The sequence below is a fragment of the Papio anubis genome, chromosome 1 (genome assembly GCF_008728515.1).
Source record: "Papio anubis isolate 15944 chromosome 1, Panubis1.0, whole genome shotgun sequence".
Classification (NCBI taxonomy): Eukaryota; Metazoa; Chordata; class Mammalia; order Primates; family Cercopithecidae; genus Papio; species Papio anubis.
In genome coordinates, this window is record NC_044976.1 from 107,291,416 (window position 1) to 107,311,974 (window position 20,559).

General features: G+C 38.1%; 1 protein-coding gene across 3 annotated transcripts in view; it reads left to right on the forward strand.

Annotated features, from left to right (window-relative positions):
- GPSM2 (G protein signaling modulator 2) overlaps positions 1-20,559 on the forward strand; it is a 54,822-nt gene that overhangs the window by 15,741 nt on the left and 18,522 nt on the right. For all 3 annotated transcript variants that reach the window (XM_003892304.4, XM_009214329.4, XM_017945458.2), the window contains 8 exons: positions 4,442-4,663; positions 5,058-5,193; positions 5,526-5,668; positions 6,211-6,334; positions 6,448-6,563; positions 9,369-9,524; positions 10,968-11,076; positions 11,951-12,080. In XM_003892304.4, the coding sequence (XP_003892353.1) occupies positions 4,442-4,663; positions 5,058-5,193; positions 5,526-5,668; positions 6,211-6,334; positions 6,448-6,563; positions 9,369-9,524; positions 10,968-11,076; positions 11,951-12,080 (1,136 nt within the window). The remainder of the gene's footprint in view (positions 1-4,441; positions 4,664-5,057; positions 5,194-5,525; positions 5,669-6,210; positions 6,335-6,447; positions 6,564-9,368; positions 9,525-10,967; positions 11,077-11,950; positions 12,081-20,559) is intronic.

The following is a 20,559-nucleotide window of genomic DNA, read 5'->3' on the forward strand; positions in this document are numbered from 1 at the left end:
TACTTTCTCTGTTACTATTTAATGATCTTCTAAAAAATTTATAAACCAACCTGCCCTATTTTTCAGGCATAAACCTATATTTGATTCAGATGTTAGAGATTTTTGCCAGAATATTAACTTATTTTCTAATAAAATACAACAGAGCCTGAATCTATCTAAGAATTAATCATAAACTAGAGAGTTTTGGACATTATTTCAGGTTATTAGTCACTGGAATAACTTTTCTAAGATAGTCTCTCCTGTAGGGCATTCTTACTACATGGACTTCAAAGACAGCCATGTAGCCAGCAAGCTTCCAGTTTGCTGTCATTGTTTCTTATGGCAATTATGTAAAATGCCTTTTAAAAAATGTGTAACACTTATGATGCCATTCCACCTATAGCTAAGTTTTGTTGGATGCCACATCATTTGGATCAATGGTTCCAGTAAAATGTTCTGTAGACTTAAATCCAGAAGATCAGTCATTTGTGGTGAAGTTATTTATTTGAAGAAGATACTTCTCAGCTTTATATGAATATAGGCAAACATACTTCCAATTTTTAAATGTTGTTCATATGAATAGCCAGTTCCGCCTTACTCCTAATTTCCTGGCCAGCAACCCAGTCATCCTAAACTGATGGTGCTGTCACATATGACCATTTCCCCACCTCTCCCTCAGTGACATGATGTGCCATCATTAGTATTCCATTGTATAGTGGCGTGTAATTTTTTTTACCCAATGCTCTATTGGTGGACATTTAATTCATTTGTGTTTTTTTGCTGCTGTAAATATCCTTTCATATATATCTTCTTAAATTTGTATAAGTATACCTTAAGATCAATTCCTAGCACTGAAAATGCTTGAGATACAATTTTTAACATAATTAGAATGCTTAAATTAAAACCTTTTTATAGGAAAATATTTTACATATAAAATATATTTTCCCTGTTTTTTTTATATTTCTTAGAAGTTCATTGGTTTCCGTTTTTGACAAATAAAGACAATCAGTTCAGGTACTTCATCTAGCAAAATAATCCTTTAATAAAAATCACATTTTGACTGGGCACGGTGGCTCATGCCTGTAATCCCAGCACTTTGGGAGGCCGAGGCAGCCGGCTCTCCTGTGATCAGGAGTTTGAGACCAGCCTGGCCAACATGATGAAACCCCGTCTCCACTAAAAATACAAAAATTAGCTGGGCATGGTGGTGCACGCCTATAATCCCAGCTACTCAGGAGGCTGAGGCAGGAGAATTGCTTGAACCCAGGAGGCGGAGGTTGCAGTGAGCCAAGATTGCGCCATTGCACTCCAGCCTGAGTGACAGAGCAAGACTCCATCTCAAGAAAAAAATCACATTTTTACATATCTTTTGTTGACTTATATCTCTTTATACATAGAATATGACAATAACTTCATAAAATCTTACACAGATCTACTCAATTTTTTCTTTTATGAAATCTCGCATTTTCAGAAATGCAATTCTAAAGGGCAATTTTCATTTTTGGAAGACAAAAATAGGCTTTATTAATTGTGAAGTGATATATAAAGAAATATAAATATAGCTGTTTAAGGTCTCTGATTTAACCGCTTATCTTACTATGTATTTTAGATCTTCTCTCCTGTATCTAATTGGCTTGTAGTCTAATGTTGTAGCAAAATGTTAGAGGTTTACCTGCATTATTTTGCATAGATCCATAAAGTGAAGATGGGGCTGGGCATGGTGGCTCACACCTGTAATCCCAGCACTTTGGGAGGCCACGGTGGGTGGATTGCTTGAGGTCAGGAGATTGAGATCAGCCTGAGCAACATGGCAAAACCCTGTCTCTACTAAAATTACAAAAATTAGCCAGGCATGATGGTGCACGCCTGTAATCCCAGCTGCTCAGGAGACTGAGGCACAAGAATCACTTGAACCCAAGAGGCAGAGGTTAGCAGTGAGCCGAGATTGTAGAGTGACAGTGTGAAACTGTGTCTCAAAAAAAAGTGAAGATGAGCAAGCAGTAGCCATTAGCTAAGTCATTTGAATTCTTAAAAAAGAAAGAAAGAAAGAAAAAGATACCTAGACAGAAAACGTGAAAATTACCTATTGGAATTGGCTGCATACATCTGCTTGTTCTGAACCAGAAGTCTGCTTTGAACCTTTACAGTTGGCTTAGTTAATTTTGTCCAGGCTTTTAGCTTCATCAGATATATTTTCCATTTTATAATCCCATTTTAATTTATGGCTGTAAGGACCCTTGAAATTTTACAGACTGAAAAACAGCACTCAAAAAAACATGTTAATTGATCTACCACTAGATATACAGAATATAATCATATTTGAATGATATTAGGGTGAGTGGTGGTTTAATTCACATTTCTTATAAAAGCACTGATTCTCAACCCTAACTTGTACTTTAGAATTACCTGGGGCTTTAAAAAAATACAGGTGGCCAGACATAACCCAGAGAGTGGAGTTCAGGGTTGAGAGTTTTAGAAAGTGCTCCAGGTGAGCTCTGCTGTTGTACAGCCAGCATTAAGAACCACTGGCTCGGGCCGGGCGCGGTGGCTCAAGCCTGTAATCCCAGCACTTTGGGAGGCCGAGACGGGCGGATCACGAGGTCAGGAGTTCGAGACCATCCTGGTTAACACGGTGAAACCCCGTCTCTACTAAAAAATACAAAAAACTAGCCGGGCGAGGTGGCGGGCGCCTGTGGTCCCAGCTACTCGGGAGGCTGAGGCAGGAGAATGGCGGCGTGAGCCCGGGAGGCGGAGCTTGCAGTGAGCTGAGATCCGGCCACTGTACTCCAGCCTGGGCGACAGAGCAAGACTCTGTCTCAAAAAAAAAAAAAAAAAAAAAAAGAACCACTGGCTCAAAGCTCATTCTAGTAAGGAGTAACTTAGTGCTGTTCCAAAAATCAAAACGTTTGATGAGCCTAATCAGAGCTTTTCAGAGAGTGATATGTATGCCACTGGTGGTACATAAGGTAACTTTACTCACTTTTAGAGTTTAATAATTACATATTTGTTTAATGTGCATTAGAACAGGGATTCCCAAGCCCTGGGCCACAGACCAGTACTGTTGTGGGCAGTTTGTTAGGAGGTAAGCTGCAGGTGGGCGGGGTGAGTCAGCATTTCCACCTGGGCTCTGCCTCCTGTCAGATCAGTGGTGGCATTAGATACTGTGAACTGCACATTCGAGGGATCCAGATTGCACGCTCCTTATGAGAGTCTAATACCTGATGAGATGTCACTGTCTCCAATCACACCCAGATGGGACCATCTAGTTACAGGAAAACAAGCTCAGGGCTCCCACTGATTCTACATTATGGTGAATGTGTAGTAACAAGAGAAATAAAGTGTACAATAAATGTAATGCGCTTGAATCATCCCAAAACCATCCCCTGCCACCCATCCGTGGAAAAACTGTCTTCCACAAAACCGGCCCCGGTGCCAAAAAGGTTGGAGACTGCCGTATTAGAATATAAATATAAGTATCATATCAAATTCACAGTTTCATGAGTACTGCTTTGGATGAAGCTCCATTTTTTTTCAATGATAAAAGATAGTGTGCCAATTTAAAGGAAATTTGCCAAATTACAGAAATAATTAAACGAATAGGTAGTTCATACATAATGGCAGAAATCATGAAGATGCTGAAGAAACACAATGGCAATTTTGGTGAGGGGCACCCTCTAAAATTTAGGATTTGAATCCAAAGTGTCAGTGTTTTTTTCTCCCAGATATGTTTACAGTGACTTCATCCTTCTTTTTCAATTCAGGGACAGACTTTCAAAATTAGTATTTCTGCGAATTTTTAATCATTGTTTTCTAACTTAGTTTCTTGACACTTAGTTCTCTTGTGAAAATGTGCCTTATAGATCAAGAATATTTTGTTCCTCTATTTTTCTATGGTATACGTGGTCATGTGGTGGTAAGAAGAGGAAGGAGACTGAGTGTGTGTTGTGTGTGTATGAGAGAGAGCAAGGGATGGATGGATGGATGGATGGATGGTCAGAGGGGTTGATGAACAAGTGACTAGAATACTTGGATAACTTGGATACCTGGGTAGAGAACAGTATTAATAATTGTAGGGCCTCACTTTCCCACATACTCATCTCCTCAGACTCTAAGGACGTCCAGAGGTCTGTTACAACTCAGAATTGTTTGGGAAATACTGCTATAGGTTCTTTCACTAGTAACATGGATTGCTCTGGGCCAATTAAAATGAGCTCCACATACAGATATTTAGCTATCCTGACCTCTCTGAGCAGGCTCAGAGAAATTTGAGTAGGCAAATTACCTCTTGCTACAAATAACTGTTTTACTGTTTCATCAGGAATGTATATAGATTTCAGTTATAGAGGCAGCTGCCCTGAACAAGAGTAGCCATATAGTCTACATTTAAATTATATTACTGGAAGTTAAAAATACTGTGATGCAGCTGTAATGTTATGTTTAAATGTCCTGTATAATTTTGTAGAATGGAAGCTTCTTGCCTAGAGCTGGCCTTGGAAGGGGAACGTCTATGTAAATCAGGAGACTGCCGCGCTGGTGTGTCATTCTTTGAAGCTGCAGTTCAAGTTGGAACTGAAGACCTAAAAACACTTAGTGCTATTTACAGCCAGCTGGGCAATGCTTATTTCTATTTGCATGATTATGCCAAAGCATTAGAATATCACCATCATGATTTAACTCTTGCAAGGTAATTAAGCTTTTAAATATTCTTCCTTCTGAAATTAGCTATTACATTAAAAAATATTTCTATTCAATTAACAAAAACTAACTTAATACATTTAATGAGTTCTACTTCAGTAGCATCACTTTTTAAAACTAACCTTTAGGTTGAACACAGTTTAATTGAATGAATAGTAGTGAAATGACCCTAGAGTTTAATTAAATGGATGAAAACTAATTACATTCGAATCCAGAAATGTAAGTTTTAAATATTTATTTAAAGTAGGTTTCAAAGCCAATGGGTTTTTCTTACCTTAAGCATGTTAGTTTGTCCTCTTGGAAAACTGTACTCTGGCTGCTTTATATTTTAACACCATTTGTATTTCAATACCTTTTTTTTGTTTGTTTTTTGCTTTTTTCAGGACTATTGGAGACCAGTTGGGGGAAGCGAAAGCTAGTGGTAATCTGGGAAACACCTTAAAAGTTCTTGGGAATTTTGATGAAGCCATAGTTTGTTGTCAGCGACACCTGGATATTTCCAGAGAGCTTAATGACAAGGTAATACCACAGCATTAGATGGTAGGTCTAATATTTTCATTCAGATGGCTTTGCATTTTAATACTATTTAATTATTCTATAGTTTATTTAAAAATTAATACCAAAAAAGAAAACATTGATAGACTAATAGAAGTAAAAGAGAAAAAAAAATTTAATGGAGAAAAAGAAGGAAATAGAGGTCTTTCTTTTATAAGTAATTATTTGATTGGTTCTGTATGGAGAGCCAATATAAAAATTTCTTTCCCTTGTCCATAATACTAAGGATATTACAAATATATATGATAAACCTGACCTGTTTTCAAAATGTAAACTTTGCTGATGTCTTCATTTAGGTGGGAGAAGCAAGAGCACTTTACAATCTTGGGAATGTGTATCATGCCAAAGGGAAAAGTTTTGGTTACCCTGGTCCCCAGGATGTAGGAGAATTTCCAGAAGAAGTGAGAGATGCTCTGCAGGCAGCCGTGGATTTTTATGAGTGAGTAGGGGCTGATATGGGCAATCATGTAGGCCCATCTAAGCCGTGGATCTGCTATACGTTCTTTATTCGGTAGTAAAGTTTTTAAGTTTGGCAAAGGTTTTAAAGCTATGAACTAGCAAAATCATCAATTCAGTTGCTTAAATGTTATAGTGTTATTATTAGTAGTAATCTGCAGCTTTCATTTAAATTGCAGACCAGTGCCACTTAGTGGCAAAAACAAGAAATATCAATGGTTGGGCTGTTATTTAGAGTAATTTGGTCTTTTACCAATAGAATTTCATACAACTACTTAACTACAGGGGTTCCAAGATTAACTCTGTGCTTGACCCTGGGCAGAAACCTATCTAAATAGTTTAATAAAGTGTTCCCAGCTATTTCCTATAATTGCTCTTCATCATTGATGTCATCCTTAAAATGTTGCACATTATGGCTGTAAGCTTCCTTACATTTTTTTCTGATAAAAAGAATTAGATATGTAAATCACGTAAATAAAATTGTTTTGCAAACTTATTTTTTCATCACTTTTTGCTATCCCTTAGGGAAAATCTATCATTAGTGACTGCTTTGGGTGACCGAGCAGCACAAGGACGTGCCTTTGGAAATCTTGGGAACACACATTACCTCCTTGGCAACTTCAGGGATGCAGTTATAGCTCATGAGCAGGTACAGTGGAAGGCCTTGGAGCCAGACCATTTCCTCCATCAAAGTTCTGAACAGTGATTAGATCATTCTTCCGTTTTATTTTAGCTATATCTAATTAAAATTTTCTGTTTCAGCGTCTCCTGATTGCAAAAGAATTTGGAGATAAAGCGGCTGAAAGAAGAGCATATAGCAACCTTGGAAATGCATATATATTTCTTGGTGAATTTGAAACTGCCTCGGAATACTACAAGTTAGTCTAATATTTCTGTAGATAAACGTAAAACGAATAGTTATTCAATCCCATTAATTCATAGGCTTTAGGTTTAAAATCTGATTGCAGCAGGACTTTTGGCATCTAAGCCTCAATTTCCTTATCTGTAACAGAATATATGAATACATCATTTTGGGGAATACTGTGAAGAGTGAATGAAACAATATATTAAACACTTAGCACAGTGCCTGGTACACAGTGCTCAATAAATATTATTGTACCTAAGATTTAATAGCAGCAGTATGACCCCTTTATAGTACTGGTTTTTATCTTTAAAAGTAATTGTTTTTAAATGAAGTTTTCAACCTTTAATATCTTTTAAACCTATTTAGCATATGTGGTGTATATTGTGTATATGCTTTATTTCACTCAATTATGGGTTAGAAGAGATGCCAAAAGAAAGCCTGGTAACAAAAATATTTATAGTCTCTATCAGTGATCACTGATTTTTTTGCTCTACCTTCCCACCTTCTTACTGAGCAGTTCTCCCTTTACCCTCTTTCTGCCCATATTTGACTGTGTCACTGTAAGCTGCGTCCCCATTCACTTACCTGGGGAGTTTGCAATCCCAGCTTCTTCTGTGGCAGGATCTCTCTTATCAGTAGATTTGAGACATAGATGATAGAAAGTTTAGACAGCTTCAAGTTGCCTGATCTGTGCTTTCTAGATTGAGTTTTCCCTAGTTAGTGGGGATTGAAGGCCCTTATAGATTTTGGGTAGAAGCCAGTTTGACTAAACTGAAGACACAGTGATTGATTTGTATTTTGTTAAAGAATCCAATATGAGACAGTTCTGAATAATTTTGTCATCTTCATGAAAAGGTAAAATTGTTTCAGGCCTATCTAAAAAAAATTGAATAGCATTCCACTTTGCTTTAAACATTAACTAATGGTTAATATTTGTTGGTTGGTTAGGTTAGTTAGATATGAAATAGCCTCCCAAATAAAACATATTACTATGTACTATATGAAGGAGTATATATTTTGATTTTAAATATAAAAGTTTCTTATATTTTAAAGCCAAGGGATATAGAGAAGTCTTAATTATTAAATGGCATACCTCTGTTATATACTGAAAGGGTCTATTATAAAATGGATAGTGGCTATTTGACTAAAGAAGCATGAATATAAAGTAATGAAACTTACTTTTTTTCTCCCTATAAGCAGCTAGAACTCAGAACTTTATATATATTCCAAGTTGTTGGTTAGAAATATTTTTAGAACTCTTCTTTAGATTTTTTTTTTTTTTTTTTAAACAAAGACAGTTTTGAGTTTTGCTCTTGTCGCCCAGGCTGGAGTGCAATGGCACAATCTTGGTGCACTGAAACCTCTACTTCCTGGGTTCAAGTGATTCTCCTGCCTCAGCTTCCTGAGCAGCTGGAATTACAGGTGTCTGCCACCATACCCAGCTAATTTTTGTATTTTTAGTAGAGATGGGGTTTCACCATGTTGGCCAGGCTAGTCTTGAACTCCTGACCTCAAGTGATACGCCCACCTCGGCCCCCCAAAGTGCTGGGATTACAGGTGTGAACCACCACACCCAGCCCAGAATTGTTATCAGGGCCAAACAAGAAGGCTAACATAACATTGTAGATCCATATCCTTCCAGATACAAAGCAGTAGTTTGGTAAACCTATGTTAGTAATTGAATTTGGTTCCAGAAAGATTTCTGATCATTTACAAATCAACTGTACCATCAAAGAATAATGGTATGCCAGAAAGCATTATGCCACAGGATCTGAGAGCAATTCCAAAAGTCTTTCAAAAATATTTGAAAAGACAGGCAGCATTAGAATAATTAGGTAGCCTCCTAAGGCGACAGATTTGAATGTATCATCATTAAATATGTAATTTTAGATTTGTTTGTTTAAGAAAAAGCTATCACATTACCGTATAGTAATTTGTCGTATAGTTATAAGTGATATGAAGTAATTACACTATTTGGCAGAAATGATGGGAGAGCCATTTAAATTACTGAATCCAAAAGCATCTGTAGGTTTAAGCACTGATAATAATAACATATTAACATTTATACAGCATCTACTATGCACAAGATGCTATTCTAAGCACTTTTTATCTATACATATTAATTTAATCCTCACAAAAATCCTTTGAGGTGTTTCTCCCATTTTATATATGAAGAGACTGGTATACATACTTTGCCCTTAGCTTAGTAATTGGCAAAGTTGGGATTTAAATCCAGTCTAGCTCCAAGATCTATACTCTTAACTGCTATGCTAGCTTCTCACTGACAATACCACAGGTAGAATGGGTAATGTTTGGATGCAGCATTCAGTATTTTTCATGAGTTGATGACTAATGCCCTATACATAAGAATTTTACCTAAGTGGTGACTAATAGCCTACACATAAGAATTTTACCTAAATATTTTAAATTTTGACAATGCAAAGGTGACGGTACGATTGAAAACAGATGTCATGTGGAAAAAAGCTATTGCCAATACTAAAGGGAAAGTTTTTTTTAAATGTTAAAGATAGTATGTTAACCTCTAGAAACTCTTGATTTCATGTTTCAATACTCCTTTACTTTGGTGAATTGTTAGGATTCTCAAATTTATTCTGTCTTGAATCTGCTTTCTGTGTTTCAAAAAGGCCTTTTCATTTTGTCTAAAAGTAATGAAGAAAGTACGGGATATGAATATTAGGCTCTCAGAAATTTAAAGGCAGCAGAAAGCAGCAGAGAGGAAAAATTAGAGTTTTATTTTGTGATCCTTAAAGCCCAAACTGAGAATGATCATTATGTAAGAATTAATTTCTTCTTGTAGGAAGACACTACTGTTGGCTCGACAGCTTAAAGACCGAGCTGTAGAAGCACAGTCTTGTTACAGTCTTGGAAATACATATACTTTGCTTCAAGACTATGAAAAGGCCATTGATTATCATCTGAAGCACTTAGCAATTGCTCAAGAGCTGAATGATAGGTATGTTTTACATCTTTTGACCGTAACTAAGGTAAAATATAGATGCATTATTGAATCCCTAGAGTTTTTCCTTTGTTTCTTTTCCTGTGTTTACCTTAAAATCCCTTTTAAGGAATTTTCTTTTTCAGTGATATCCTCTGTATATCGTTGTATGAAGGGCTAGTCTGTGATAGAGGATTAGTCTGTGATAGAGGACTGTCTGCGATAGAGGATTAGTCTGTGATAGAGGATTAGTCTGGTTCCATATGCCCTTGACCCAAGATCAGTGACTAGGTCCCAAACTCAGTTACCTCTTCAGAAGTCTTCCTGGAGAAACCCCGTCTTTACAAAAAGTACAAAAATTAGCCAGGCGTGGTAGGGCACGCCTGTAATCCCAGCTACTTGGGAGGCTGAGGCAGGAGAATCGCTTGAACCCAGGAGGTGGAGGTTGCAGTGAGCCGAGATCACGCCACTGTACTCCAGCCTGGCGACAGAGTGAGACTGTATCTCAAAAAAAAGTCTTCCTAACTACGTAAGTGTAACCCTGTATCTACTAAAAATGCAAAAATTAGCCGCGTGTGGGGAGGGGGCATGCCTGTAATCCCAGCTACTCAGGAGGCTGAGGCAGGAGGATCACTTGAACCCAGGAGGTGGAGGTTGCAGTGATCTGAGATCACACCACTGTACTCCAGCCTGGCAACAGAGCGAGACTGCATCTCAAAAAAAAAAAAAAGTCTTCCTAACTACGTAAGTGTGGGAATTGTGGTAAACTTAGAGATAATGCCCAGTGTGAAGGGGGCAACTGCTACCCAACTCCAAATAATTGTTGCCAGGCAGGAATGAAAATCCATTGTGTCCACATCTTCCTGTTTTTTAAAGAAAAGCTGGAAGTGCTGAGTTTTATATGAAATCTGCTTTTTAAATGTTAGTGGCTAATTCAGTTGTTTTGTTTTACTGTATTAAAAAAACAGTATTTGCCAGCATTTAGTCTGTGATATTTGCTTTAGAAAATCGATTTTTTTTTTTACCTCAGTATGAAAGAGAGCTTTTCGATGCAGTTGTTCAAAATGAAGTATGCTACCTCAAGAGGTAGTGAGTTCTCTCTCCCTGCTGCTCAGACACACACTGAATAATTACCTGGTAGGGCTGTTATAGAAGGAAAATGGGGTAGTGGACCAGAATACCTATCCTTGAGATTTATTACTTTATACTGTATTTTCATATTTTAAAAGAATGTTTTCTATGTTGTAATACTTGACTATGAGTTTAGTATCATGTGGGTATTATTTTTTTTAATCTGGGTATTCTAATATGTCTATAATATCATGATAGTATGTTCTTTATATGAAAGACCAAATCAATCCAAACCTTTCTTTATATCTGTAGTTCCTGCTAGATAGCTTTTATTCTATACATAGGACCTCTTTTCAAATAACTGCATGTTCGCTTTGAATAATATTTTAGAATTGGTGAAGGAAGAGCATGTTGGAGCTTAGGAAATGCATACACAGCACTAGGAAATCATGATCAAGCAATGCATTTTGCTGAAAAGCACTTGGAAATTTCAAGAGAGGTATGAAACAAAAAAACGCTGTCTGTGCTGTTGTAATTTACAAATTAGAGGTTGGGGGAGGGAACCCTGTTATTTCTCTAGACTGATCATGTAGCTGAATAATAAATTTGATTATATATCATTCTCTTAAGAACCCCACAAAGCATTTTGAGGTACAGATCACAGTTATGTTTGTATTGTCTTTGATGTAGGAAGACAGGAAAGTAAGGCTGGGCATGGGTAATCGGAAGGAGAGGACTAAAATATGCCCCTACTCTACCCGCATCTCTACATGGAGAAGTAGCATGGTATTGAAGGAAGAGCATGATTCTTAGAATTAAGGACTGCTTCCTCTTGTAGTTCTGCCACTTACTGGCTATTTGAGCTTGGAAACCTTTTCTGAGCCTCAATTTCTCTCATCTGCAAAATGGGAATAATAATATCTACCTTGCAAAGTGTTTTAATGATCAGAGCTAATGTATGTTAAAAGTGCCTAGCAAAATGTCTGGTGCTAGCTTAATAAACATTGCTATTATACTATGGGAATAAAATATTCTAAGGAAATTTGATTCATATACCAAGTTAATGTGTCCAGGATAATCTACATTATTACTTAGTATGATCCCAGAGAGCAAGAGCAATCTAATGTTTAGAGAACTAAAGAATTAAAAGAATACAATTAGCTGTCCTATTACAATATTTTAGAAACTTGCTTTTTCTTTCTATATTCTTTAAGACAACTATTAATGGAAAAAAATTTTCATTCATTCATAGTCTCATAATTCTAATAAAACTATTTTCATTCTTCCAGTTTTAGGTTCACTGCATTTATAAATAATCTTCACCATTCTTTGTCTTTAAATACTACTCTAAAATATAAATGTTTGTGTTGTAGGTTGGGGATAAAAGTGGTGAACTAACAGCACGACTGAATCTCTCAGACCTTCAAATGGTTCTTGGTCTGAGCTACAGCACAAATAACTCCATAATGTCTGAAAATACTGAAATTGAGAGCAGTTTGAATGGTAAGTAATAGGACTTTTAAAACCCAATTTTTTAATCCTCAATATTTACATTAAAGTTATTTATCACAAATTTGGCATATTCAGAGAGAATATATAACATAGGAAGTTCGACTTATTACACTCTTTTTGCTGTACACAGCTCTGTAAATATATATAATTATATATAATACATAATTTATAAATGTAAAACAATATTTTATAGTTTTTATGAATTTAGGAATGGTGATGGTATTGTTCTTTTCTTTTGTAAAAATACATTTAAATTCTCTTTCTCTAAGCTCATTCAAAAATTTATAAATGTGAAGGTGCCAAAATTTTTAAATGTTATTGTTTATCCTTTTTATCTCATATAGTTTTACATATTTGATTTCTGTTCAGCTCTTTTTCCCCCATTTCATTTCCAAGGTGAATTTTCTTAGGACTTTCTTTTTTAAATTCAGAAAATCTAAAATACTCTTTTTATTTTTCTTTCTTGCTTTTTTTTTGGTTGTTTTTTGTTTTTTGGTGGCAAAACCTATTTTTAGGAAACTTTCCTTAGGTGCCGATTTGTTTGACATTTCTATAGCGAGGAAACTTGCTATAATGTCTCTTTTTGAGTGAAAAAAAAATGCTTTTAAAGAAATAAAAGGGATAAGATTAGGATCACATTTTAAAATTTATCAGTATGTGATTCTGTATGAGATCATTTTCCTAAGCTTGAGAAATTCTCAGTCTAAAAAAAACTGACAAATATTTTGAATCTGGAAGTCAGTGATAAATCTACATTTTTCCAATTTTTTTCTTTAAACTCATGAAAAAGGAAAAGAAATTAGTGGCTACTCATCTGATTTAGACTTTCAAAGAACATTTAGTGAAAAGTCTGAAGCGTGAGCCGTATAATAATTTGTGACTGCATGCTTTGTGGTTGAATGATGTGCTAAAACGTTTTTCTGGGTTGAACTGTCTTTTTTTTTTTTTTTTTTTTTGAGACAGAGTCTCGCTCTGTCACCCAGGCTGGAGTGCAGTGGCCAGATCTCAGCTCACTGCAAGCTCCGCCTCCCGGGTTCACGCCATTCACTTGCCTCAGCCTCCCGAGTAGCTGGGACTACAGGCGCCCGCCACCTTGCCCGGCTAGTTTTTTTGTATTTTTTAGTAGAGACGGGGTTTCACCGTGTTAGCCAGGATGGTCTCCATCTCCTGACCTCGTGATCTGCCCGTCTCAGCCTCCCAAAGTGCTGGGATTACAGGCTTGAGCCACCGCGCCCGGCCCTGTGTTGAACTTTCAAATAGGTTATGCCATAAGAGCTCTCATCTTTAAAAAGCAAAAGCAAACAGTCGCTTGTCTTCATGGACCCTATAGACTGTTCCTTTGTTCCCTTTTATAACAAAACCTGAAAAGACACCACTGATGTTCATTGTCTTTACTTCCTTGCCTCCCTTTCTCTCTTTAACCCATTCCCGTTGGGCTTTACCCTCACCATGACTCTGAAACCACCTTTCAAGGTTACCACAAACTTCCATTTTACCAAATATATCATTCAGTTTTCACATGTCAGCTTACTTGATTTTTCTCCTACCTTCTTTCTCTCCCTATTTTCCATCTGTCTCTCCTTCCTTCTTACTGCTTTTACCCTTTTTCCTTCTATTCTGTGCTTTAAGTCAGTGCTTCCAGTAGAATTTTCTGTGATGATAAAAACGTTTTATATCTGCCATCCAATATAAAAGCCACTAGCTGTATGTGGCTGTTGATCACTTGAAATGTGGCTACTACAAGAGGGGGTGAATTTTTAATATTACTTAACTTTGCTTAATTAAAATGTAGAGAGCCGCATGTGGCTACTGGCTATTGGACAGTACAGCTCTAGATAATCTCATCTGGTTACTTGGCTTTTATATTGTCTATATACTGATTATTTTCAGATTTATATTTCTAGCCAAAATTTCCCTCATGAGTTTGAGACTCATTTGTTTAACGTTTTCCATTGTCATGCCATATCTAATTGGCATCTAAAACTTAGCATGTCTAAAATGTTTTCTCCTAAACATGTTCTTCCTGTACCCCACCCTATCTCAGGAAATAGTATCACCATTCACTCAAGTAATCAGGCCAAAAAACTAGGGGTCATACTTGTTCACTTTCTACTTTTATTTATTTATTTATTTATTTTATTTATTTATTTTTTTAAAGACAGGCTCTCATTCTGTTGCCTGAGCTGGTCTCGAACTCTTGTCCTCAAGAGATCTTCCCACTTCAGCTTCTCAATTAGCTGGCCTTGTTCCCTTTCTTTCACTCACTTCTACATCAAACCTATCAGAAACCCTGCCTTCAAAATGTATCCCTAATCTCTCCTACAGTTTACTCTGCAATGATCTTAGTATAAGCTACCAACAGCTCCCAGCAGAGTTCTAGCCTACCAATAATCTATCTTACTTCAATTCTGCATCTCTCACACTTGCTTTTCCTCATAGGAGCCAGAGTGCTTTTTTTTTTTTTTTAAATTAAAAAAAAATTTTGGCCAGGCACAGTGGCTCACGCCTGTAATCCCCAACACTGCAGGAGGCTGAGGCAGGTGGATCACCTGAGGCCAGGAGTTTGAGACCAGCCTGGCCGACATGGCAAAACCCCATCTCTACTAAAAATACAAAAATTAGCTGGGCGTGGTGGCACAGACCTGTAGTCCCAGCTACTCAGGAGGCTGAGGCAGGAGAATCGCTTGAACCTGGGAGGCGGGTTTTGAGATGGAATCTCGCTCTGTCACCCAGGCTGGAGTGCAGTGACGGAACTGTAGGTACCATCTCCTAGGTTCAAGTGATCCTCCCACCTCAGCCTCTCAAAGTGCTGGGATTACAGGCATGAACCATCATGCCTGACCTCAGAGTGCTCCTTTAGAACATATGTCGTTCCTCTGTTCAAAACCCTCCAGTTAGTTCCCATCACACCTAGAACTGAATCCTCAGTCCTCACCATGGTTGAAAGGCCCTACGAATCTGAACCTGCCTGTTTCTTCAGCCTCTTTTCCTGCCATTCCACCTCTTGCTCACTCTGGCTCTATGAAGACAGGTGTTTTTTGGTCTCTCTTGTTCATTGCTATATCCCCAGTGTGAGGAGAAAGGATTTGTAAGAAAACTTGTCTATTTCTGGTGTTGGCTCAAGGTAGAAAAAAGGAGCCTTCGCTAAAATCCTGAATTCATGAATTCATAAGCCTCCCTGTATACTGGTTTGGAATTTGATTTATACCATCTGCACAGTCTAAGAAACCCTAATCCGTTAAAGCACTTTTGGGTTAGAGGTGTTCCTAGAGACTTAGCAGAAGTAAGACCAAATAGTTTCTGGGGGAAAGGCATTCTTGATTCCAGGTCATAAGGGTTTCACAACAGAAAAATTACCAAATACATAAAGAAACAAGCCAAGATAGTAAGGAAACAAACAACAAAATTAGGTTATCGAGATCTTCAGATGTTAGAATTATCAGATATAGAAAATAAAGTGACTATGGTTAAAAGTTTACAGAAATAACAAGGAAGTGAAACAAGAGAATAACAAAAATGTTAGGTAGACTGGAAAAAAAAAACCCTAATATTTATTGAGTGCTTATGATATGCCAGGCAGTGATTTAAGTGCTTTACATGTTTTAACTCATTTAATTGTAACAATTCTAGTAGTTAAGTTTCTGTTATCCTTAATTTACAGATGGGGAAATGGAGGCAAGAGAGGTTAGATAAATTTCCCAGGGTTACCTGCATAGTAAGTGGTAGAGATGGGAGTTAAACTTAGTCACTCTGGCTCCAGAATCCGTCTTATGTGATAGTTATGTCTTAATGTGATGTTAACACACCTGAATAATTGATAAAAATCAGTCAGGAGTCAGACATCAGTAATAGAGATTTGACCAACACAGTTAATAGGCTTCTTCTAATGCAATATTTTGCGAACTGTGTCTGACCCATTCATGAGTTATAAAATGAGTTGCAGTTACCATTAAAAATACACATATAGGGCTGGGCGCAGTGGCTCATGCGTGTAATCCTAGCACTTTGGGAAGCCGAGGCAGGTGGATCATGAGGTCAGGAGATCGAGACCATCCTGGCTAACACGGTGAAACCCCATCTCCACTAAAATACAAAATTTGGCGGGTGTGGTGGTGGGCACCTGTAGTCGCAGCTGCTTGGGAGGCTGAGGCAGGAGAATGGTGTGAACCCGGGAGGCGGAGCTTGCAGTGAGCCAAGATTGCACCACTGCACTCCAAACTGGGCAACAGAGCAAGACTCTGTCTCAAAAAAATTCATACAGGAGGAGGCTGGGCACGGTGGCTCATGCCTGTAATCCCAGCACTTTGGGAAGGCCAAGGCAGGCGGATCACGGGGTCAGGAGATCGAGACCATCCTGGCTAACAGGGTGAAACCCCGTCTCTATTAAAAAATACAAAAAATTAGCCAGGCTTGGTGGCGGGCACCTGTAGTCCCAGCTACTCGGGAGGCTGAGGCAGGAGAATGGTGTGAACCTGCGGGGGCGAAGCTTGCAGTGAGCCGAGATAGCACCACTGCACTCCAGCCTGGGCGACAGAGCGCGACTCCGTCTCAAAAAGAAAAAACTTGCTGTGAGCCGAGATTGCACTACTGCACTCCAGCCTGGGCGACAGAGTGAGACTCCGTCTCAAAAAAAATAATTAAAAAAAAAAAACCACATACAGGAGCTGGGGCAGTGGCTCATGCCTGTAATCCCAGCTCTTGGGAGGATCACTTGAGCCTGGGAGTTTGAGACCAGCCTGGACACACAGGGAGACCGCCATCTCTCCAAAAAACATTTTTTAATTAGCCATGCATGGTGGCATGAGCCTGCGATCCCAGCTACTTGGGAAGCTGAGGTGGGAGCATCGCTTGAACCCAGGAAGTCAAAGCTGCAGTAAGCCATGATCATGCCGTTGCACTCCAGCCTGGGCAACAGAGAAAAACCAAAAAACTACACACATGTGTATGTGTGTGTATAAAACTGTTGTGTGAAGATTTTGTTGTATGTTTGTGTATGTTCTAGGTATATATGTGTATTTTTTAATATGGGGTTACACCTTAAAAGTGAAAACCACTGATTTAATGGAAATATATTGACCTAACTGGTCAATTTCCATTATTTTTAAGTATTCATGAAATATTTACAGAAAACTGACAATAAAGCAAATCTCAACAAATTTAAAAGGATTTGTATCACATCTGTATCACACATGCCCTGAGCACAGTGCATTTAATTTAGAAATTAATAAGATAATGTATAAAACATTCAACTGAAAACACACTTCTCAGTAACTTACAGGTTGAAAAAGAAATCTTAAAGTTAGAAAGTAACTTAGGACTGAATTATAAAAATAGTTTCAATTTTGTGCACGCAACTTACATTGGTACTTAGAGCAAAATTTATGTTGTATTTAGAAAGGAAAAAGGCAGTGGCTCATGCCTGTAATCTTAACACTTTGGGAGGCCCAGGCGGGCGGATCACAAGTTCAAGAGATCGAGACTATCCTGGCCAACATGGTGAAACCCTGTCTCTACTAAAAATACAAAAATTAGCTGGGCATGGTGGCAGGTGCCTGTATTCCCAGCTACTCAGAAGACTGACTCAGGAGAATTGCTTGAACCCAGCAGGCGGAGGTTGCAGTGAGCCGAGATCACACCACTGCACTCCAGCCTGGCAACAGAGCAAGACTCTGTCTCCCCAAAAAAAAGGAAAAAGGCTGAAAGTGAGCTAAATATCTAAAAAAAAAAAAAAAGAAAGAAAGAAAAAACTGAAAGAAGGCAAAAATTTAAAAAGAGCAGAATTTAATAAAATTAAAGATTCAATAGAGATTTTTTTTTTAAGTCAAAATTTGGTTCCAAATTGTTTAAATTTTGACTAATTAAGTCTACGGCAAGACTGTTCAAAAAGAAAAGGGGACATAATAAATATGCAGAGATTAAAAAGAGATTCTGAGTAACGTTGTGACAAAATATTTGAAAATCTGGGAGAAATGGGCAATTTCTGGAAAAACAAGTTACCAAAACTGATCCAATGGTAAAATGTAATGTGAATGGTTTGCTAATGGCTAAAATTATACAGAAATTAGATCAGTAATTTAAAATCTTCCCACTAGGAAAATACCTGGCTCAGATTATTTTACAAGTGAGGTAAACCAGCCACTTAAGAAAAGTAATTACAATACCTTACACAAAAATTGTATAGGCAACTGAATAAGTAGAAATACTTTTATCAGTCTGAGAACCATAACCTTGATATCCAAACTAGATAAGAAACAATACAAGAAAAGTAAATTACAGGCCAGCCTTACTCATGAACATAAGATATAAAAATCTTTACAAAATATTAGCAAAGCAAATCCAGCAATGTATTTAAAAACAAACAGGGAGCAGGGCACAGTGGCTCACCCCTGTAATCCCAGTACTTTGGGAGGCTGAGGCAGGTGGATGACAAGGTTAGGAGTTTGAGACCAGCCTGACCAACATGGTGAAACCCTGTGTCTACTGAAAAATGCAAAAATTAGCAGGCCACAGTGGTACACGCCTATAGTCCCAGCTACTGAGGAGGCTGAGGCAGGAGGATCACTTGAACCCGGGAGGTGGAGGTTGCAGTGAGCCGAGATAGCGCCACTGCACTCCAGCCTGGGCCACAGAGAGAGACTCTGTCTCAAAAAAAAATTCAAGTGGATTCAACATTAGAAAATCAATTAATGTAATTCACCAATGAACATAGGAAAGAGAAAATCACCCAAATATCCAAATCTGTTAAATGTATTTCATTTAATAGTACTATTAAATGAAAATGTTCCATTTATAAGACACAGTAGCAGATTGGAGAAAGAATAAAATGCAACTACACACTACTTGCAAGAGAAATATATAAGGATATAATAAGCCTGAAAGTAAAAGAATAGATGATTCGCCATGCAAAAACTAACCAAAAGACAGCCAGTATAGCTATGTTAATAGCAGATAAAATGTACTTTAAGGCAAAGGGTCTTACTACAAATGAAGAAGGTCGGCTGAGTGTGGTAAGTCACGCCTGTAATCCCAGCACTTTGGGAGGCTGAGGCCAGTGGATCACTTGAGATCAGGAGTTCGAGACCAGCCTGGCCAACATGGTGAGACCCCCGTCTCTACTAAAAATACAAACATTAGCTGGGGGTGGTGGCAGGGCCCTGTAATCCCAGCTACTCAGGAGGCTGAGGCAGGAGAATCACCTGAACCCAGGAGGTGGAGGTTGCAGGAGCCGAGATCACACCACTGCACTCTAGCCTGGGCAACACAGCGAGACTCCATCTCAAAAAAACAAAAACAAAAAACAAAGTAAATGAAGGTCACTTTACAGTGGTGCTTAACAGTGATTAACAGTTCAATTCACCAGGAAGATACATGCATTAAATGCGTCTGGGCTTAGTAGGCCTTTATAACAAGGCCTTAACGTACATAAAGCAAAATTAAAGAAATGGGAAAATCTACAGTTATAATGGGAAATTTTAACACATCTCTCTCAGTAATTGATGGATGACAAATCATACTCAAGTGGGAAGACAATTTTTTTTTCCCCAAGACAGGCTCTTACTCTGTCACCAGGCGGGAGCACAGTGGAGCCATCTCAGCTTACTGCAGCCTCTACCTCCCAGGTTCAAGCAATCTGCCCACCTCAGCCTCTTGAGTAGCTGGAACTATAGGCACACGCCACCACGTCTGGCTGATTTTTATATTTTTTGGCAGAGATGGGGTTTTCCCATGTTGCCCAGGCTAGTCTCGAACTTATGAGTTCAAGGGATCTGCCCACCTCAATCTCCCAAAGTGCTGGGATGACAGGCATGCACCACCATGCCCGGCTGACAACATTTTATAAAATATTTCAGTTCTTCTCAGATTGATAAAAATTAAGTGCACTGCCAAACACATCACAATTATTTTATGGAACTTCATGAAGTTATTCACAAGTTTATATGAAACAAAAAAGTTCTGAGAAATACCAAAACATTCCTAAGAACATGAAAAGTGCTTTCTTTACAGATATAAGTAATAAGACAGTGTGCTGTTGGCATAAAGACAAACAAATAGACCAGTGGAATCAAGTAGCCTATATTCCTTGCATATATGGAAAATAATCTCACATAAAAATGAATTATTGATGGATTAAGGATTTAAATGTGAAAGACAGATTTAGAGCAGTAATAGTGATGACGCAGGAGAGGTGCAGTGGCTCACGCCTGTAATCCCAGCACTTTGGGAGGTTGAGGCAGGAGGATCGCTTGCATCCAACAGTCAAGACCAGCCTGGACAATATAGGACTCCTGTTTGTATCAAAAAAAAAAAAAAAAGTTGGAAATGGTGTTGCATGCCTATAGTCCCAGCTATTTGGTAGGCTCAGGTGGGAGGATCGCTTGAGCCCAAGAGGTCAAAGCTGCAGTGAGCCATGATTGCACCACTGCACTCCAGCCTGGGCCATAGAGCAAGACCCCTTCTCAAAAAAAGAGAT